At 49.1% G+C, this 21589-nt stretch overlaps 1 protein-coding gene across 2 annotated transcripts in view; it reads right to left on the bottom strand.

The window, feature by feature from the left end:
* Positions 1-21589, bottom strand: part of LCP2 (lymphocyte cytosolic protein 2) — a 44106-nt gene that overhangs the window by 7685 nt on the left and 14832 nt on the right. The window contains exons 4-16 of one of the 2 annotated variants that reach the window (XM_029942880.1): positions 16708-16773; positions 16221-16267; positions 15570-15607; positions 12528-12729; positions 10261-10358; positions 8673-8739; positions 8487-8570; positions 5887-5912; positions 5759-5778; positions 5554-5661; positions 3794-3824; positions 1587-1599; positions 781-910 (exon numbers count right to left, since the gene is read on the bottom strand). In XM_029942880.1, the coding sequence (XP_029798740.1) occupies positions 781-910; positions 1587-1599; positions 3794-3824; positions 5554-5661; positions 5759-5778; positions 5887-5912; positions 8487-8570; positions 8673-8739; positions 10261-10358; positions 12528-12729; positions 15570-15607; positions 16221-16267; positions 16708-16773 (930 nt within the window). The remainder of the gene's footprint in view (positions 1-780; positions 911-1586; positions 1600-3793; positions 3825-5553; positions 5662-5758; positions 5779-5886; positions 5913-8486; positions 8571-8672; positions 8740-10260; positions 10359-12527; positions 12730-15569; positions 15608-16220; positions 16268-16707; positions 16774-21589) is intronic. The other variant, XM_029942881.1, reaches the window with a different exon arrangement.

Below are 21589 nucleotides of genomic sequence, written 5' to 3'. Positions count from 1 at the left end.
GACAGAGCTGGGCCCAGTGTCAGATGAAGCAGAATGGGAAAATGGTGGGAGAAAACCAGCTAAAAGGATGAGAAGAAGAGCAGAAAATCAGAGCAAGAGGCACCCATGGAAAATGAAAAACATTTGAGAATCCTTCCAGATATCTGGCAGGGACAATGAGGTCCTGCCAGCAGTTAAGTTTTCTCCCGTATTTAAAGTGCAGACTGGGCCATTCCCTTCGCAAAGTAAAGGAGGGAATAAACTCAAAAGTCTGGTGGCTCTGGGGACACCAGGGAGCAGCTCCTGGTTTTGTTTAGGGAGGAATGGCCTGAGTCTTTCTCCTGTCTGTGCCTCCACCCCTGGACAGCCTCCTCATGGGCCCTGAGAAAGCGGGCCTGCTAGGGACAGGGCCTGTGCAGTGACCTCACACACCAGCTAGGTCCTCGCATCTGCTATCTGGATAAACTCCAAGTACCTAAATTAATTGGGTTTCTTGAGTGTTTGTTTTAATTCACAAAGTGAAAACATTCCCTTGAAACCCTGCCCAGGGGTGCATTCTGCTTCGGCGACCATGGGGCAGTCAATTCTGTAGCCTCCAACCCCAAGCAGAGAGGCTCCAAGAATAACAGTGAATTAACACGTGTGTCTGTATGCTCAGCTTGAGTTTGTTTCTGAAGACCCAGAGTGTTCAGGTCTGCCTTTGACAGCTCATTTCTTTCTCTCCCAACCCACCAGACATTAGTTCTTATCAGTGGACCTGGGGATGATGTTAAGTTAGCATTGAACGACGTTACCACGGACCTTTCAGAGAACACTCCGGGCATGTGAGGCGATGGGAGGGTGTGCTTGGGCGATGGCTTGGTGGATCTGGAAGGGAAAGTGTTGGAGCTCATGGAGAGCATTGTGGGCTGAGGCAGAGGTCTTTGAAGCACTGTGGGGGAAAAGGAAAAATAAAAGACTGTCAGCATCCAGGTGTCACAGAAGCATTCCAGAGCTGCTCCCCAATCAGAAACCGCTAGTCTACAGGGAGATAGAAAACTCCAAGAGATCAAACATAATTAGGAAGTGGTATAAGGGAATCCCACCCCCCGGGGTTTTCTAGACGACTCACTACCTTAGAACGCATTCAAATGCTGCCATTCTAGATCATTGTCTATAATATGCATTTATTTTATTTTATTTTTTCATTTTTGAAACGCTATCTTTGCAGAAAATTGTCAGTTGGAAACCATATGAATTTCAGAAATGATTCACAAGTTTTGTTTTATGTAAGCCAAATTTTATGCTATCTCATTTATCTGCAGTTAGTGATCCCTTCCTGTGTTAGAAGGCATAAACATTAGAAATCTATCAAACCATATATATAATTTTTAATTTTAAGTCATTTGCACCATTACTTATGAAAGTAACAGTTCTCTTTGGGAACCCAGACAATTCCATTTTATTATAGTTATGCAGTATACCAACTGATCTATGTCCACTTAATATTAATTTAACAATTATAATTATGTCTATGGGGCTTCTGTACTAAATAATTCCATGTGAATTCTTGAGCAAGAAAATGAAGGGATGAGTTACAAGTTATAGGAAAGCTTTTCTGAACATACCATCATCTTCATCCTGGTAAAGGGAAGGAAAAATAAAAGGCATTAGTCTATCATCAAAACATAATTCCTAAGAGAACTGCATTTCTCAATCACATAAATGTGTCTGTTTCTTTCTTTAGCAGTTGTATGTCTCCATAATATGTTGTGAAGAATAGTAGAACTTGCTAAGTGGTTCATAAGTTCTTAGGATGCTCTAATCTGAGACTCTCCTTACATATTAACATAAAATAGGTTCTGAGGTGCCCAAGAGGGCCTAAAGACACAATAATAATGGCAGTATCTACTAATATTTATACACGATATCTCATCCAATTCTCCTAGCAACCCTTTAAAAATTTAATGTCCTCTTTTTACAAATGGAAACACGGCACTCAGAAAGGAGTCCTAACTTGTTGAGGATTCCAGAAATGGATTGGAGCCCTGATTTGTCTGGCCCAAAGCTCAGCCTTCTTTTGGCCGCTTCCCTTAAAAGCAACTCCACCTTACATATCATGTGTCTTACAAGGTGTGTCTACATTGCTACGTTTATCTTCAGGCAGCCTGTGTAACAGGCAAGGGAGGAGCTTTTTGCTACACCCCTCAGATGAGAAATGATGTTTGAAGAGGTGAAACCATTTTGCCATTGACTAGCAGACCACAACTGTTAACTTGGACTTGTTTTGCTAGGCCAGCACACTGATAAAGACCACCTTATTCAAAGTGTTGTTACAAGTTATTAAGTTGGTGATTATATGTTCCTGTTATATGTGGAATGCTCAGTAAAAGTTTACTGTCATTAGTCCTGCCATTGAGACAAGACAAGAAGGATCATAGCCAGAATCACTCATCCCAGTTGGCCAATTGGGAGTCCCAGCAAAGGGCTGCATAATTAAACACACATGGGCTCAGGAAACAATGAAATCCCTCTTTAACACCATTGCAACCATGTTGTGTTTCTTTCCACAGCTCTGACTCTCATGAGCATCAACCCTTCCCAACTCTGAGAACCTCAGGAATATAAAGTTACCTTCACTTAGACTCTTGTCTCCTTTTTGTCCCTTGGTCTCTTGGCTCTGCAGCCAAGCTGTTGTCCTTGCTAGCCCCATAGGGTCAATAGGCATAGGGTCAATAGGTATTGTCCCCACCTGCCTTTACTCAGGACATTCCTGAGGCTGGAATGCATCCGGGCTTTTTCTTAGGATGATTCTATTCTGTGGTCTCCTCATCATCCAATGACACTATCAGTCTCCCCTCTCACAAGTCACTTCTGGCCCCTCAAGCCCCCTGGATCACTTTCTTCCCTCCTCCTCTGGAGCTCATCCCATGATCGCAGGCTACTGCATGGGGTCTGTTGTGTATTGGGTCTGCATGTCCCTCAAATCTTTGCTCTTCATCTGAACCAGCAGAGCATCTAGTACAGAGCTGCAAGACAGCAGGCCCTTGTGGGCTGAGCCCTTGAATCGTGGCAGGGATGTGATCGCCTTCGGAGAGGTTATAGCCGAGAGGAAGTCAGACAGACCTGGATTCCAATCCTGCCTACTTACTAGCTGTGCAACTTGCGATGAATATCTTACCCCTTCCAAGCTTCGATCTCCTCTTAGTAAAAAAGAAATAATGATTCTTCATGGGGTCATTAAATGCAAAACATGTGTAAAGCTCGGACAACCAACTTGTCCCAGTCCCAGTTTGTGTGACACTGATGGGGCTCCTGGGACATAAGGTTTTCATTGCTAAAGCTGGACATAAAACTGCCATTGCTCTTGCCCAGGCAAACTGCGTCCCCAAAAGTAACTAACTTGCCAACATGCCCTTAGCGGAATTAAATAATTGCCATTACCTCTTGTGTTCAGATCACAGACTTATTAAATGGGAAAACAGAGGCCTTGTCAGTTTGCTCTGCGGCCCAGACCCTTGGGCACCCTGTCTTTTATGCTTCCTTCAACCACTGTTACTTTACCTGGTGAATCTCCACCTGACGCTGGGGCAGCAATGAACCCAGCGCCCCTGGGAGCTCTCAGAGGAACAAGAGCTGAGCACTGCAGCGCTGTGGGCAGGTGGAAAAGGTGGAGGCCCCACAGGCACCAGTGTTTAAGAGCCTACTGCGTGCAGGCCTTGGTCCCTGTGCTGGGCTTCAGTGACATCTGAGACTGGCATGGCCCCCCGACTCCACAGAGACTGCGCTGATTTTCCCCATCCCAAGCATTCACCAAATAATACTCTGTACTTACATTCTCTCTTCTGTCTGGTCCCCATCCATGCCTGAAATGAATGAGGGCAAAGAAAAAGAACTGAGCATGAAGAGTTTCAGCCAGCCGGCCTCAGAATATAGATGGCTTCACTTACTCTAATAATGAGAAATCAAACCCTCTGAGCTGTGATAAAATGGGAAGAAAACCCCCCAGCAGAAAAGCAGGGGAGCAGAAGAGGAGGGAAGGTTTGGTGACTCAACGTTCTGTCACTATTGTGAGCTGAGCTAGGCAAACCTTTGTTCTTTTAGCTACTGCAGCAAATAATTACATATATATAAAAAAGGTTTAGTCAGCAAACTAACTCTTTAGTAGCTATTAAATTTCACTGAGTAGATGTTTCTCTAAGCAAATGAAAACATCTTAGGTAATATTCTCCTTTGCTGATGTTTTAAAAACAGCCATTTCAGGGCTCACTCTTCGGGTGAGGGGAAGACACTTGGAAAGTGCTAGCACTGTGGGACTTTTCCCAGATGCACGAGCTAGTCCGACAGATTTGGCGACCACCGCCTTAGAGCTATGGCAGGCAGCGCGCCTGGGCCCACGTCAGGTAGCCTCAGAGCGGGGGCGGGAAGGAGGCCCCCCTATGTGCCAGATGCTTCACATGCTGTCATCCTATCATGTGTTTATTTGAACTTTTGATATTTTGTTCATTGTTGATATTTTTTACATTCATTGAAATTTTTAAAGAGGCGCCTGGGTGGCTCGGTTGGTTAAGCATCTGACTTTTGCTCAGGTCATGATCTCGCGGTCTGTGAGTTTGAGCTCCAAATCAGACTCTGCACTGACAGCTCAGAGCCTGGAACTTGCTTTGGATTCTGTGTTTTCCTTTCTCTCTGTCCCTCCCCTGATTGTGCTTTCTCTCTCTCTCTTTCTCTCAAAAATAAATAAACATTGAAAATTAAAAAAATATATATTCCATTAGGGGTGCCTGGGTGGCTCAGTCACTTCAGCCTCTAACTCCTGATTTCAGCTCAGGTCATGATCTCACCTCATTTGCGTGTACACATTCTCTCTGTGTCACCCCCTCTCCCTCAAATAACCTTTAAAAAAGTACATTAAAAGTATTTATTCCATTATACTACTAACTTGATACCGGAGGGGTTTGGTGTACTCTAGGCCTGGCTCTGATTTAATCATCACACTAGCCAAGCAACAGCAACAGTTTGAATCCTGATGGGAAAAACAGAAGCCTTGGCTATGCCCTTAATAAGTAGTAAGGTGAGGCCTGACCCCAGAGACATTTATGCCATTTGTTACGTAGGCCCCAAACACTTTATAGTAAATTCAGAAATACTAGCGCAGACTTCAGTATTCTGCCATTACAGAGTGCGGTTGAGCAGTGAGGAAGACACAGCGACTAAAAACGGCTCCCAGTTATTTTCTATCTGCTACCTGTCCTGAAAATAAAGTGGAAGGTGCAGTTCCCATGTACGGAGATGACAGGAAAACACGGCTATGGTATGACTGGTTGAGGATAAGTTCTCCATCAACAGCGGCCATTGCCGTCCCCCTGATGGAGAAGCTCTCTAGCCTTCCCTGCCAGGTCACTATCATCGGTCTTCAGAGGGACCCAGCACTTTACATCCAACCTGAAAAGCCAGAATTCCTCAAGCCATAGCCGCGAACATCCACTCTTCGCCAGGAACACCCTGACGTTCAGTTCTTTTGAAGGCCAATACCAGGCAGGTTATTGGCATCACCACTCTGAATGACAGACTCAAGCAACAGAAGACCATTACCTTGGCACAGGTGGCTTCTTCCCTGGCAGGGGGCTACTTCTGTCATGCCTTTCAGTGGCTGGCGGTAAAGGAGGCTTTTGCATCTTGGGTAAATGCTCCCCGAGAGGCCTGTAGCATTGAGAGAGAGGCGGTGTGGGAAGGAAACTGACCTGTGTTTGTACAGCATATACCGTGTACCCTCGCCGGATGCAACAAGGCACCTTACCTTCCCACTGGGGCCGAGGGCTGTAAGACAGGAGGGGAGACATGTGAGCATCCTCAGCACTTCTCAGAATAAAGACAAGATACAAAATAAAACAAATGAAAACAAAACAAAATAGGGAAACAGCTTACCTTGTCAGGAAATGCCGGCTTCTTTCCTGTAAATGACAAATAGCAGGCAGGCCTTGAATACTTTATCAGCTAAGCATGAAGTATTAAAACATAGTTTGGAGGGTGCCTAGATGGCTAGTTGGTTGAGGTGTCCAGCTTCAGCTCAGGCCATGCTCTCACGATTTGTGGGTTTGAGTCCCACATCAGGCTTTGGACTGACAGCACAGAGCCTGCTTCAGATTCTCTGTCTCCCTCTCTCTGCTCCTCCCTCACTCACAATCTCTCTCTCTCTCTCTCTCTCTCTCTCTCTCTCTGGAAGATCCCAATATAGAGCACTTAATTTTATAGGCTCAGAGAAATTAAGTGACTTCCTCAAGATCACACAGAGTTGTGTACATACAAAAAATATTCTGGATTCTGTGATTCTTTTCAACATTTTATTTTATGTAACTGATGATAAGAAGGATTAATGTCTCTTGGGGATTTTATGCCTAGTTCACTGACTAAAAGGTTTTTTGTATCGCCTAAGCTTGTTTCTGTATCTGAAATAAACCCATTTGCCATGGAAGAGTTAATTTTCCTCCAATCCTGTGGTACATTTGACATACAAAGTATTACGCTTACTTTCTGGAAAAACCTTTAATTTGGAGAAGAGCATTTCAGGAGGTTGTCCTGGTAGAGTGCAAATCACTTTGTTTTAATTGTGTTGGGTTTTGTTTCTTTCTTCCTTTTACTTTTCTCTTGGAGCAGATGACATGCCAGCTCCCTGAAGAAATGCTAGGTGTACCTGAGAACTCTGCATTGCAGAGTTTTTCAAAGCACTTTATTTTTTTATTCTGTCTGAAGTCCCTTGGAGTAGATTATGTCCTATGTCTTCAGTGAAATAAAAGTACCACTTAACTGTATTCAGCCAGGTCTACCAGCAAATTCTGTATGCCTTGAACAAGTTACTTAAAGTCTTTGAGTCTCAATTTCCTCAGCTGTAAAATCAGGATTATAGATCTAAAATGCATAGCTTTGTTGTAAAGATCAGGCAAAAATTTATATGCAGAATCAGGCACACAATACATGGTGTTCTCTCTTTCCCTCCTTCCTAGACCTCTGTACAGTGAACACCCGCTGGTGAATGAGGACATGACTTTCACAACAGGAGGTACAGCCCGGGCCGTTAAGAAGTCCTCGGAATCTTGTCTTACTGTGAAGAACTCACTGCCTAGGAGTAGACCATTTTGGTGGCGTAAAAAATGTGTATTATTCATAACTTTGGTCCTAGGATGAAAACTCAACTTTAAAGCGTTACCCAGAAAACTTATATTTATATACTTAGGCGTAGGTAGATTTTCTTTTTTAAAAAAATCTTCTGATTTATACAGATTCTCTGGGCACTGTTAAAAGTCTCTCTCTTAAGACTCAGCACTATAAGGGTTCAGGTCTCTCAAAACATCACAGACAAGGAAGTAATTCAAGAGTAGGTATTGTCAAGTAAGGATGTATTTAATTTTTTTTTAAGAATCCTTTTAAAAGACAACCTTTGGTCAGGAGGTGACTCTGAAGGATTCGATGTCAGTATTCTACTGTGCTGACGCTTTGACTTATGGGCGAAAGCACACCCGGAGTCTGAAGTTGAATCTGTCGGTCTCCTTTTCATAGAACTTGAATAGCCCTCTGCAGCAGACCACTCTACACTCAAGTAGCCCACACAGCTCCTCGTGACTCATCAGAGCTGTGGTGCAGTTCAGGGAAAAGCAGCAAGCAGGAGCCTCAAATCTAAGAACTGAAATTCATTTTGCAGAGAGGAACCTTAGGTCACAAAGCCTAAATGCTTTGCTCAGAATACAGGTCAGGAGGGTTGGGTGGGGCTGGGTTTCTGGGCCCCTTGTCTCTCAAGGCTTGTAGCTTCCTTCCCCAGGACCCCTCTACCCCACATCAAGGAAAATCCAGGGTCTCCAACTGCAGCATGATGTGGTAGAAAAGCACCCACATTGAAGTCAGAAAGACATGGGTTCAAATCCTGCACCTACTTATGTAAATTTGGAAAAACTATTCAACCTCTCATCATCTACAAAATGGGAGTAATAATACACCTCCTTTGTTGGGTTGGTGTGAGGATAATGTAGGTAAATTATTTTGGGTAGGCAAAGCACTTACCCCATAGTAGGTGCTCAATAAATGGTAGCTAAGTTTTAGAGTCGAGTTGAAAATAGATTCATATAGAGGTAGCTGTAATCCAAGAACACTCTGGGACAGTTCTGGGGGGAAAGGACGGTAGGATACCCACAGTTCGATCAACTGCTCGTGTACAACCATAAACAATCCTCAGTTTGAATAGCACCTTTGAATTTTATAAAGAAGTTTCTCCTTCCAGAACAGCCACCTTACAAAGAAGGAGACAACTCTGAAAACCTCTCTACTCCGGGCTGTACACTCATCACTTGGTAGCTGAGTGATCTGGGAAAGTTATCTCTTTGTGCCTCAGTTGCCCCATATGCGAAATGAGGACGATTCTAATAGTCCCACTTTACAGTATCACTCGGATTGTGGGCGTACATGTGTAAATCATGCCATAAGCACTCTATACGTATTGGCCATTGTTACTGTGCATCAAATAGAGTGATACCAACCTAGCGTGAAGGGCTCTCTGTCCAATGGGGCTAACGAACGGTCGAGGGGAGGTTTCGTGCTTCTGTCTATGGAAGGAGCAGGGACTGGAAGGGAAAAAGACAAGTCATTTAAAAGAAGAACGCAGTTGGCTGGAAGTGAGGGAACGGGGACACTGGTGGGCAAGAGAGGGAAGCCCCTGTACTTACGCTTTGCTGGTTTATGGTTTCTACTTCTGCTAGGCTCTTCGTGGTTGGGCTGGGGTGGGGGGAGTGGCTGTTTAAAAAAGAGCCACATGTCAGGTAGCATCTCAAGATGACACATCCACAAGTCCTGGTGACCTTATCCCCACCAAATCTCACTCTGTCTTCACCTCCGTTTTTCACCTGGAGAGTAGCCTGTTACCTGAGCTCCCCATCCCACGCTCTTTCATCCAAGGTGGTGAGCATGTCACTCCCTCCCCAAGCCCTCAAGCGGCCCCTGTCACACTGGGCACACAGTACAACTGGTCGTGTGCCTACTCTTCCAACTCCCTCTTAGACTCCTCGCTCCAGTGCACACTGAGCCCCACTCTACAGGTCTTCTTGCAGTTCCTGCAAAATCCCGAGCTCATGCCCTCTTTCTTCTCTTGGTGTTTATATTTTCCTCTGCCTAGAATGCTCTTTCCCCAGCGCCTGCCACCACTGGCTCATTCTGTCCAGCTCAGTGTCACCTCCCCACCCATCATCAAGTTATCAAGTCACAAGTCATTGGGTTTTCTGTCTCGCTAACCACACATCACTACTCAGATTATCTTGTGGATACATCTGTTTACTTGTTTAGTATCTGTCTCTCCCCCTAGCCAAAATTGAACCTTCATAAAAGCAGGGACTGTATTTGCCTTGTTCATGCTCTCTTCTCAACAAGAAGAACACTGTTTGGCACACACTAGTAGCTAATCTGTTGACTGAATGAGTGAATTCTGCATCCCTATAGTGAAGGTGGATGCTTTCAGATTTGAAAGCAAAATGCATTTGTAGATCAATTCAGCCCGGAGTCCCCTTTGCAAGAAAACTGCACAAGCAGGAGGAAGCCATATATGCTTGAATGAAGATCCCCAATGGTGGTGTGGTCTGCATCTTGAACCTGTGGGAAAATACATTCTCTTCCTCCTACTAGCCCTGACACTTTGGCATTTGCCACCGCCTTTTAAGTGCTCAGATCCCTTGTGAAAAGAACACATTTTCAGCTATTGACATGTTAACCTGAACTTCTTTGGGTCTCTCTTAATTGGACCCACAGGACCTGGAACTGTAACCTTGAAGAAAGAGGAAAGGGGATTTGCTGCCTCTCTCTTTACTCCTGGGTTCACTGCATTGTAAACCTTGGCGGCTCAAGCCACTTGCCGGTGGAATTTCCGCCTTCGGCCAGCAGGTGGCGCACGTCTCTCAGGCGAGAGAAGGCACCATGGACCCAGGCAGTAGCAGTAGGGGCCGTAGACTCTGCTAGGTCCTTCAGAGTTTATTTCACAGTTTATATTTATTTTAAAGGTGGAAAATAATAGCACAATAAATGGCAGAAGGAGACCTTTTATTATACAAGTAGTTTAAATTGTTTGTGGTAAAAGGAAAATGGCGATGATATGCACTATGACGTGACTAAAAATCACTGAGTTCTGGGTTTTGCATGTTCCCAGCCTGCATATAATCCTTTCTTACTGGTCAGCGTTGGGTGAAGATACGTATACTCTTCCCTTCTTTCTGGCAAAGGAGGGATCAGAGTGGACACAGCACCAGGGAAGAAAGCGAGGAGACCTACCGCGTGACTCCGGCCTGCAGGCGGAGGAGGGAGCACGGCCATGGGTCTCTGGGGGGGCACTGGCGGCTGCTGCGAGACTTTGCTGGAGGGGGGCCGGTCTGCGGAAGGGCGAGGGCAGCAGAACAGTGAGATCAAAGCGGAAATGCCACACTGAGGTGGGTGTGGACTGCCCCGGAACAGACCACCCCATGCCCGGCTCTGAGCATCCTTGCCTTCAGGGGGCCCCATCCCTCAGACCCCACCAGTGCCAACGCCAGGCTGCCTGGGTCATTCACACACATTCGCACACAGACACACACACACACAGACACACACACACACACACACACACACACAGACACACACCCAGGGGCACCTCATCCTTCAGACCCCACCAGTGCCAACGCCAGGCTGCCCGGGTCATTCACACACATTTGCACGCAGACAAACACCCAAGGGCTCCTCATCCCACAGACCCCCACCAGCACCAACGCCAGCCGGCCTGGATCAATCTCTCTCTCTCTCTCTCTCTCTCTCACACACACACACACACACACACATACACAACACACACATACACACACAGCTGCCAGGACAGGGTTAAGTCGGCTGGTGGCTCAGGGGATCCTATCATGGTCCCCTCCTTCCCCTCATAAATGCTCTGGGCTGACCTCCCCTCCCACTTCCTCCTTTTGCTCATCTCTTCCCTTAAAGGGTGGGGCTGGCCACCAACTCTTTTTTCAGAATCATAGACTCTTTTTTTTTTTCTGGTAAGATTTTATTTTTAATTAATCTCTACACTCAACTTGGGGCTCCTGTTTATAACCCTGCGATCAAGACTCACAGGCACCACTGTTGGAGCCAGCCAGGTGCCCCCTAATCTCAGACTCTAAACGGGTTACTTGGCTTGCTTTGGACAAGAGCTCACAGTATTCTGATCTCACCGAAGTGTTCCTAGGCCAAGTTGATAGGCTGGCAGTGTCCCTCTCCTTTGGCGGAGGAAAGGCCAGGCCTGGACTGTGACCGAGGGCCTCCTTACGCTTTGTGCCCCGGGGCCTCTGCTGCCTGACCGCAGTCCGGGTCTTGGAGAGGTACTGCTCTCGGAGAGTGGGGCTCCGAACTCGGACACGCCTGGCCTAATCTCACTCCCACTGGCCAGCTCTCAGCCCCTCTGACACGCCGCACTCCTTCCAGCCCAGAGCCTCTGCACCGCCTTCCTCCTGCAAGAACATCCACCTTCACGGCTCCCACTCATCTGTTAAATTTCGGCTTAAACCCATAACCGGAGGGCAGCAACCCCAGAGTCATGTGTGCTGCGTTTGTTTGATGTTCCCTCACCCACTGGACTATGAATTCTTTGGGTGAGGACTGTCTTCTTCACTCTGTGTCTCCATAACCAGCGCATACGAGGCACTCAACCACTTAATTATCCATTTCTGGGCCTCAGTTTCCCTGTATGTGCAGTAGGCCTGAGAGTTGTTCCTCACATCACACAGTGTGGGTAAAAACACAAAATGAAATGACAAAGTGTTTGTGAAAGGGCTTTAAAATGACAAAAGTGGTGTATGGCATAACGGACTCGTGGCACCAATTTTTCCTGATTATAGATCACGATTATAGATCAGCTAGAAAGCTGACTCTTTGATCCTCAGCTCTGCACATGGGCATGGACTTACTTTCTGTCACCACCACACCTGGAGTGTAGCCCCATGAGGCGAGGCCGTGTCTTCTTTCTGGCTGATTTCAGAGTCCAGCATGTAGAACAATGCCTGGCTCCCAATGGGAGATGGTAATTTTTGGTGAATGGATAAATGAATAAATGGGGGAGAAACAGGCTGATAGGAGCAGACCGACAGTAAAGATCTTAAATACTGTTCAGAGATGTTTACGTTAGGATCAAGCCCCCTCAGTATCATTATGTTTGTTGTGGCAGTTTGTGGGTGGAAGTGTCACGTATCTATGAGTTGCTCAAAAGATGGGGAGAAACAGGAAGGCATTGCCGAGTGCCTAAGCAGCACACAGCATGAACTGTTGCTGCCAATACCCTTCAGTGTAGTTCAATGCCAACACCAGCCACCACAGACAACGGTTTGTCCTCAGTATTCATAATCCCCACAGCAAAGCTCTGTGTCTCTGTATGGTAATTATCCATCAGTTTCACAGATGAGGAAATTGAGGCCCAGAGAGGTGGAGTCACTTGCCCAAAGCCACACAGCCGGTAAGGAGCCGAGATGGTTTTGGCGGACACTGTTGTGCTGCACGGGCGGGGCAGGCTGCCGGGGCCTTACCAATGTACATGGAGTTGGAGTTGGAGAAAGGCTTGGCGGGCAGGATGGAGTTCTGCAAGGCCTCCTCGTCATTGGAGGGCGGTGGCTCGTAATCCGCGTCGTCTTCCACGGGCGCCCCTTCCTCCTCCTCGTTGGGGGATTCATAGTCACCGTCGTCCTCCCCCTCCTGATCGTCATTGGGGCTTTCATAGTCATCTTCCTCCTACCAACACAGTGACGGGGACAGCCCAGTTTGTGGAGGCTCCGTGGTACCCTCGTGCCTGCATCTCCTATCTGCCCGCACTAGGATGGCCACTCCCATTTTACCAATGAGGACTCTGAGGTTGGGGAGTACAAATCAGAGGGCTAGCAAGTTGTGGACTTGGGTCTCTGTCAAGGCCTTGGGACCACGAAGCGAGTGCATTTCCCTCTGCACCTTTTTTCACAAGAGAGAAAAGCAAAAGAAATGAGGAGCACACTGGAATAGAGGGGCGCAAGAGTCGCCTCTGTTTTGAGTAAACATGTTTTTTATTCCAGGCATCACCACGAGGAAGACTAAACGCCTGGAGCATTTGGGATGCCGCTAGTTAATTGTCAGTTCTGTTCTTAGTGTGCCTGTGCTCAAAGCGCTTGTTCTCATTATAATCTAGTGCGGTGGTGAAGGCCATGCTAATGGGGAGACCAGATAACCAAAGCCTGTTAATTAGAAGGCAGATTAAATTGTGCCTGAGAGAGGAGAGTCAGGGCTGTGCTATTCTTTTTGCTGAGAGCCGAACGTATAGAAACAACAGCTTATTATTCATGACATCTGACACTGAGTTTAAAGCCGCTTTTTTGGAAGAGACTCTCTTTCTAAATTTTAAACGTTCTGTTGTATTTTATGTGTGCTGCTTTGTGGGTCTCAGGGAAAGTGAGCCCTGGGGACTGCGTGACTGCCTTTGAGGGAGCTCACGAAAGTGGACAGTCAGTAAGGATTTCCCAAGCGGGGCGGCTCCATCAGCCCCCGAGAGACGCGGGCCCTCCCACTCTCGTGCCAAAGTCAGGTGGGTACTAGCGAGCCCAGGGCAGTTCTCTAACGTCAAGGGCAGTATGGAAAGAAGCGGCAGGAAGTTGCATCTTGATGAGGAAAGGTGTGTACCAATACCCTAGAAATCCTCCCAGCTTTGCTAGGGCACTTACAAAAGACTGTCTACATTGTTCTGTTGAAAGATTGCTGTGTTCATGTTTGATCGAGGACTGTTTTTTAAAATAGTGGAAGGCAAAGTGAGGTTGAGTGTCCTCCTGAACTCTCAGAAAGTCTCCAGCCTGTCTTCTGTGCCCCTGCAACTCGAGAGCGGGTGACAGAACCGCTGAGTCAGGGAACTCGGGAATAGTGGCCTCCGCCCCTCTCCAGGCCCTATTGTGACTGCCCTTGACCGACAGAGGAGTCCCTAGATTGTCTCAGCCTGCACACCTCAGCCTCATCGCTCCTGCTTGCCACCGGCCTTTACCTGGAGGTCTTTCTCAACAGCAGACTTTTCCTCTCCACTTTAGAACTGTGGCTTTCCCCAGTGATTTGTCTCCTAAGTGTGCATGCATGGGTCCGTTCCTAATCATATTCTGCATGTGTATGTGTGGTCTGTGCTGCAAAGTGCTCACAGGAGGGGGTCCTTATCTCAACCCTGCCCAGCTGGTGCTTTGTGCAGGCCTGCGTGTGTCCTGGAATGCATGAGTGTGGAGGCAGCACTAACAGAAAACCTCTGTTCGTGGAGGGGTGAAGGACACCAGCCACAGGCTAGGCTCCCGGCCAGGAGGGACCACCAGGCAAGCAGTGGCCAAGATGCAGCTTCTGTGCAAAAATGTGAACAGTTCGGGTGAATCTCTGGTCTCCTTTCCCTTTTGTACAACATAAATCTGCCCAATTTCTTTGTCTTCTTGTAGAAAGCAGAGACTTAGCTAGCATTTTTCAAATTCAGTGCTTCCTTTTGCCAGAATCCCAATAGGACAGGGAATGTTTTACCTGCTTCCTCAAGGCACTGAGGCAGCTGCTTACCAGAAAGACCACTAGACTGAGGGTCAGGCCACCTGGGTCCCAGGGCTGCCTGTAATTAGCTGTGTGGCTCTGTGTAAGCCCCACTCTCCACTGGGCTCAGCCGCTTGTCTGCAGAATGAACACATCTGGCGATGGGCCATAACGGTCTTCTCAGCCAGAGCCCAGCGTCACGCAGTGACAGTGAATGCAGTCTTCTGGGGGAGGACATCCAGGCTTCATCAGCCTCTCCAAGAGCTCACTGTGACCCTCAAACATAAAACCTACTTGGTTTGGCCCTTCCCTGAGGTCATTGTGGGCTAATAGTTGATTCTGAAATCCCTTTCCCTCTGTTTCACCAGTGGAGACTTAAGTCTATAAGAAAAGCTATTTTTTAAAAAATGTTTTAATGTTTATTTATTTTGAAAGAGAGAGAGAGAGAGAGAGAGAGAGAGAGAGAGAGAGAGCGAGCAGGGGAGGGGTAGAGAGAGGGAGACAGGGATCCCAAGCAGGCTCTGCATGTCAGTGCAAAGCCCAATGCAGGGCTCAGACCCACAAACCATGAGATCAGGACCTGAGCTAAAATCAAGAGTCAGACACTTAGCCGACTGAGCCACACAGGTGCCCCTGTAAGAAACGCTATTTTAAAGCTAGTTTAGCATAGACCAGCTAGGGGAGGGAGTTGGGGGAAGGCCCTGCTGTGGGGGTGATAATAGAGAATAATGGTCTGATCTGCAAACTGCACTCCATGGGCCAAGTCGGGCCCACCTTCTGTGTTTACAAATAAAGGTTTATTGGCACACAGCCAAGCACAGCTGTTCAGAAATCATCTATGGCTTTTGTTGGGAGTGGGTGAGCTGCGGGCCAAGTGGATGGCAAAGTTGGACATATTTACTATCTGACCTTTATAGAACACATCTTATGCCCCACTCCCACCAGGGGGTACTGGTATCTTGTTAGAGGCCTTGCCCCTTGTGGCGCTGTGTGAGTTCCTTAGTTCAAAGGTGTTCTGGAAAGTGCTGTAAGGGTGCAAGGAGAGCCCACACTGTACTCACAAAAGATGACCAGCCCCCGTTGTCTTCTTCATGGCTTTCTGTGGAAGGAGATAACATCGTCATCAGTACCAAAGGAGGCCTCTAGAAAGAAAGTGAGAGCAGCTCCCCTTCTGATGTGCTCTCCCACCACTGTCCATCCCAGGCTTTCATCCTGCCTTTGCCGTATCTGGGGGTTAGTTTAGTATCAGCTCTAGTTTCTCCCTGAGCAGCTCATTCTACCAGAAGGAAGAAGTTCTCAACCTTTCACTATATAACAGTCACTGGGGACCTATCCCTGGATTTCAGCAGGACTGGGTGGGGCCCAGGGATCTGCCCTGTAACATGGTGCAATTTAACAGTTGAAAACTGCTTTAAAGACCCAGAAGCAGGGCACTGGTTTGCCCAGGTGCTCAGTCAGAACCTGGGTCCTCCTATGCCTCACCAGAGTTCCTCATTTTAGACCTGCAGAGGATCCCATCTGGGCAGGGGCCATACAGCCAGGCGCCTGGCATAGTAACATCTCTCCTGCTCTCAGTCTGGACCCCAACCTCCTTCTGAGTAAGAGCTGCCAGGCAGACAAATGAATTAGGTCACCTGCACCATACCCTAGTAGCCCTAGGAGCCAGCAGACAGAAGTGAAGTATCTGTCACCTCCCAACACATCACTCTTACCCCTGACACCTTTACCTGGCTCTTCAGGAAACCGCTGGACTTGGGGTCTGCAAGGGAAAAGGCATTGCGTTAACGGTGCTACTGACTTAGGGGCACTTCCATCTTCCCTCGTCCCACCCTGCAAGAGGTGCCCCCAGCAGGGGGTACATCTCACCACCCAGGACCGGTGTCCTTGTTGCTTAGACACCCGGGCCAGCCTATCAAACAATCAAAGTCACATTGGTGGTGTAACTGGGAGCGTGTGACTGTCTGACTTTCAAAGGGAAGTTCCCCCAGAGTCCCAGACCCCGGGGGCAGGATGCAGGGCAGAGAAATGAAACTCTCCCTCCCCTCCTTGGCACCAGCTTCAAGCCCTGGGACTGAAGGAGTGCCACATAGCACACATTTGGGCAAAACCCATCCCGTGCTTCCCACTTAAGGTTCAGCTTTGATTTGGAAACTTTGGGTTTCGTCACAGTGACACCGGGCCCTTGGCTTCCCCACTTACTTGCGTGTGAAAATGCTCCTTCTTTCTTCATTCTTGTTGATTTCTTGACTTAGCTTACTGAGAATCCTATGAGCGGAATGATGGAGAAGGTGACTAACACAGCGTCTGTTGCCTCAACCAAACCTTCCTGTTAGTCCTGGAGCTCCCGCATCTGTGTAATCTCAGACATCCTGGCCAAGCATGACCAGCCTCCTCTGGCCTCCAGCCAGTCCCCTCCACGGGGGCCTCTGCTCCTCACTTCCTCCCAGAACTTGCCAACTTCATCCCCTCACAGTGGCTGCTCCTGTGCAGGAGGCCCTCTGCGCCGGCTCACCTCCTCAGTGAGGCTCAGAGGCCCTCTGTGAAGACTCCGGCTCTCACTTGACTCCCCTTCTCTCACATCCTGTAGCCTTACCCCCTGGACACAAGTACTTGATTGTCTTACTGGTCCTGGGGCTGAGGTTCCCTGACACTTGGCTTAACATCCTTGTGGTGATAGCCGGCCTCCAAGAACCCTAAAGCATCTCTGAAACCTGGAGGAATCAGCTGCTTGTCACAGAGTTTAACAGGAGCCCTGGTGAGTGGTCCTTTGGATGTCTCCTTTTATTCTCCCCTCTTTGACTCCTCAGTGACATGGATTTTTATAAAATCTGGAGAAGCATTCCCAGTTGGGGCACAGAGTGGGAGACTCCTTGATTCATCCATTTCCTGAGGTCATGGCCTCAGTCAGGACCTTTGAGGATTCTCTTAGTCCTTGGGTGTTGTGAGCTAACAAATCCTCAAACTCCAGAGCAAAGAAGGCCTTCACGAACAGGACCGCACCTCCTGCGCACCCTAGCAGTAAGTGTCCAGTCTGCAAGATCTCTCAAATATCCAGTACAGGACACTCCAGCCTCCCTGCACACCCACCACCGAGACCAAGAAAGCCCTTGTTAGTCAACAGGCTCAGTACTTCTGAGAGATTTGGGGAGGAGCTGTGGGGAGCCTCAGTGATGATCTCATTCATCTCATTTTATAGATGAGGCCACTGGAGCACCTGGGTGGCTCAGTCAGATGAGCATCTGACTTCAGCTCAGGTCATGATCTTGTGGCCCATGAGTTTGAGCCCCTCGTCAGGCTCTGTGCTGACAGCTCAGAGCCTGGAGCCTGCTTCAGATTCTCTGTCTCCCTCTCTCTCTGCCCCTCCCCTGCTCACGCTCTGTCTCTGTCTCTCTTTCTCAAAAACAAACATTAAAAAAAAATTTATAAATGAGGCCACAGAAGCTCAGACCAAGGAAGGGATTGGCCCATGGAGTGGGTTAGTGACGAAGCCAAACCCTCCCCACAAAAACACACCTGCCCCAGAGGCCAGGCTCCCTAATTACCAGGGCAGCATATTTTCAACACACCACAGCCTTGTGTTAATTTTCATTATATCACTACAAGCTCCCCGGGAGGCCCATCTGGGAATGAGCCTGTATCCACATTCCTTCTGCTAAGTGACCAGCACAAGGTAACTAGTTGGGCCTAAAACCAAATAGCTAAGTTGGCAAAGGTGGTCCTTAGCATCCACTACTTCCTGCTTCCCTCATCGCGCCCCCAGGCGCCCAGCCCCCCACTTCCTTGCGGTTCCAGGGCACTGCTGCTCACAGCCCTTCTCCCTCACTAGAACGACAGGATAGATTTTATAGACACACTTGGGCTTAGGGGGATGGAGCAAGGGAGAGGGCAATGTCTCGTCCTCCACTGTAATGTCACTGTTGGGACTTCACACTGCCCAGACTGGGGAGATGCTTTACAGCAGGGTTGGGGACCTCACAGTGGTGGTCTTCCTAGTCGCACCACCAGAGTGCTTGGGACACTCTTCTTTTGTTTCCTTTAAGCGATTATTTTGAGAAGCTGATGGGGGTCCCTCTCCTCCCTCCTCTGACATGGGGGATGGATGGCTCCCACAGCCACAAAGGAGGGCTTGCTGGTGTCCTGCCTCCTGGCCAGGTCAGGCAGTGGTGGCCCCAGCAGCCACTCCCACACAGGCACGCCTTCATTCAACGTACACGCTGAGGGCCTTCAAAGAGCCAGCGAGCCTGCTGAGAGCTCAAGAAGCCTCAATGAATAAAGCAAAGGCCCATGATCTCAAGGAGCGTACATGCTAGTGGAGACGGACAGATAAACAATGAACATTTAAGGAAGTGAAATTCTAAGTATTGTGTATATATACATGCAAGCGAGGTGGGGGCTGGGTGAGGGGGACAGGAGTACACAAGTAGGGTGGGGTTGCAGCTGAAGATGAGCCAGCCTCCACACAGGGGTGACCTTTCACAATGACCTGAGGAAAGGAGAGCTGGGCCACCCCTCAGAGTGCCCGTCCCACAGAGCTTGCCAGGCCCTGACCAGCCCACATGGCTGCTTTGGTCCTGAAAAGACCTCCCGCTCTCTGTGGTGTCTCTTCTTACCAGTATCTTTAGCAGCCAGGCTGGAGGCTTCTGGGGCTCTAACTGGCGAAGGAAGGAAATGTCAAACCGCAGGCCCTGACAGGAGAGCGGCAAAGAGGTGACAAAGGGCAGAGCAGGGCCCATCAGGCCAGCTCGCAGGGAAACACGGGCTGCCGGCGCCCGCCAGGCCTCAGAGGACACCTGCCCAGCCAGCTGGGACCACTACTGAGGGGCGAGTGGGCAGGCGGCAGTGCTGACGGCCGGGCCAGGGGTGTGGTTGCTGTGTGTGAGCTTCAAAGTTGACCCCCATTCTCACACCCTCAGAGAACCACGTGACCGTGAGCGGCCGGAGGTGACTCATTCCTCCTCCTCCCCACGAAGCCAGGCCTCACCCAGCACCAGGCTGGGTGGCAGGTAGGCAAAATTCTCTCTGCTTTGCCTGGTTTTAGGGACAAACTGGCTGCTTAATTGGGGCTGAACCATCCAATAGGAAGTCAAGCCATTGTAGCGAGGTGCTTCCAGCACAGTTGCATCCCTGGCTCGCTGCATGATAGGGGCCAGTCTTTGGCTTCTCAGCCACAGGCCTTCCGCGAAGTGTGGCTCCTTGTTCGGGGTCTGATCTGACTGCAGCACCCTGCCCCACCAGCAGTGCCTGCTACAATACCACGGCAAGACATTTGTCCTCCCTCCGCTCCAGTTCCTCACCAGCCAAATAAGAGCGAAACCCTGGTCGGGGAATCCCTGACCAGCTTGACTGGTCACACCCGTTATAAACACAGACTATTAGGCTCACTGTGGACTTAACCTATCAGAACCTACATGGGGGAGGCCTGGGAGCAATAACACCAAGTTTCCAGGGTGATTCCCACAGTTTTAAAAGGTTGTGAAATCAATCTTTGTTATTTTTTGTATTCTTGGATTTGTTTTTAATTTTAGGGAGAGGAGGAGAAGGAGGAGGAGATAAGAAGGAGGAGATGGAGGAGGAGGAGGAGATGAAGGGAGAGGAAATGGTGGAGGAGCAGATGGAGGAGGTAGGGGAGATGGAGGGAGAGAAGATGGGGGAGGAGGAGGAAGTGAGGGAGGAGAAGATGGAGGATGGGGGAGGAGATGGAGGGAGAAGAGAAAGGGAGGAAGAAGAGGAGATCGAGGAGATGGAGGAGAAGCAGCAGCAGACGGAGGAGGAACAGATGAAGGAGGAGATGGAAGAGAAGGAGATAAAGGAGGAGGAAGAGGAGCATATGGAGAAGGAGAAAGTGGTGGAAGAGATAGATCAGGAGGAGGCAGAGGAAGAGATGGGGAGAAGGAGATGGTGGAGGGGGAGATGGAAGAGGGGGTGACATGGAGGAGGGGTGAAGGGGAGGAGACGGAAGGGGAAGAGGAGAAGATGGAGGGGGGAGGAGGAGGTGTGGGAAAAGGAGGTGGGAGAGGAGTAGGAGGAGATGGAGGTGGGGAAGGAGACAGAGGATGAGGAGGAGATGGAAGGAGAGATGGGGGGACGAGGTGGGGGAGGAGGAGGAGGAGATGGAAGGAGAGGAGATGGGCAGGAAGAGATGTGGCAGGGGGAGGAGGAGGAGGTGAGGGAGGAGATGGGCTCCCTCTCAGTGGTTCCTTGTGCTTTACCAAGGGCAAATGGAGGCCCACTCTGGGTTTTGAAATCAACTTTGCTGGTCACAGGGAAGTAAGAAGGACAGTATAAAAAGAAAGGCAGGCAGAGAGGAGGGCAGGGAGGGGGGGAGGGAAAAGCCCAGGCAGGCAGGAAACAGAATAAGACAGAAAGTACTCGACCCCATAGAACGCAGGAAGAGTACATCCTTCCAGGAACGATCCCTGTGTGGCCTGCTCTGTGGCAAGTGCTCCTGTGGAGTTCATGGGCTTACAATGTAAATGCATTTGTTTGCCTCAGCTATCCCTGGAAGAACTGGAGAGAGCTTCCTCCCCCCTCTCTTCCAGGCCCCCCCACAGTGGAAGGCCTGCTCCCTTGACTCTGATTCCAGAGGGCATGCTGGTGCCTCCCAGATGAGCACACTCCGAGGCCCAGAGCCGGCGGCCCGTTTTGCTCAGCTCTGTCCTCTCGGGCAGCCTCATCTCCAGCTCCCCCCACCTCACTGCCTGCCTGACCTCCGTCCTGCGCCAGCTCCCCCGGGGCACCCAGCATACACTCACACTCTCCCTCAGGCTCTTGCTCTGCATTTCATCCTTCTCTAAAGGATGTCCCACCTCTGAGGGTCACCCTCCTGGAACCAAGAGCCAAACCTCTGCAAGGTCTGCCCCTGTCATGTGAAAAGCCAGGTGTGGGTCCTGGGGCTCAGGAATGTGCCTTTTGTCACCATCTCAGGCCTCAGGGGAGAACCACGGGTGGGTGGGAAGCAAGAGATGGAGGACCTAGCCTGGTCTCCCTGCTTCTCAGCCTTAGACCCCCTGATAATTTACGTGTAGTATTTTACTTGGGCTTCACAATTGTTTTGAGAGATTAAATTATTATTATTTAATAT

The sequence above is a fragment of the Suricata suricatta genome, chromosome 6 (genome assembly GCF_006229205.1).
Source record: "Suricata suricatta isolate VVHF042 chromosome 6, meerkat_22Aug2017_6uvM2_HiC, whole genome shotgun sequence".
In the NCBI taxonomy this organism is placed as follows: domain Eukaryota; kingdom Metazoa; phylum Chordata; class Mammalia; order Carnivora; family Herpestidae; genus Suricata; species Suricata suricatta.
The sequence above is the reverse complement of the archived record's forward strand: the minus strand, read 5'-3'. Positions and strand labels throughout refer to the sequence as shown.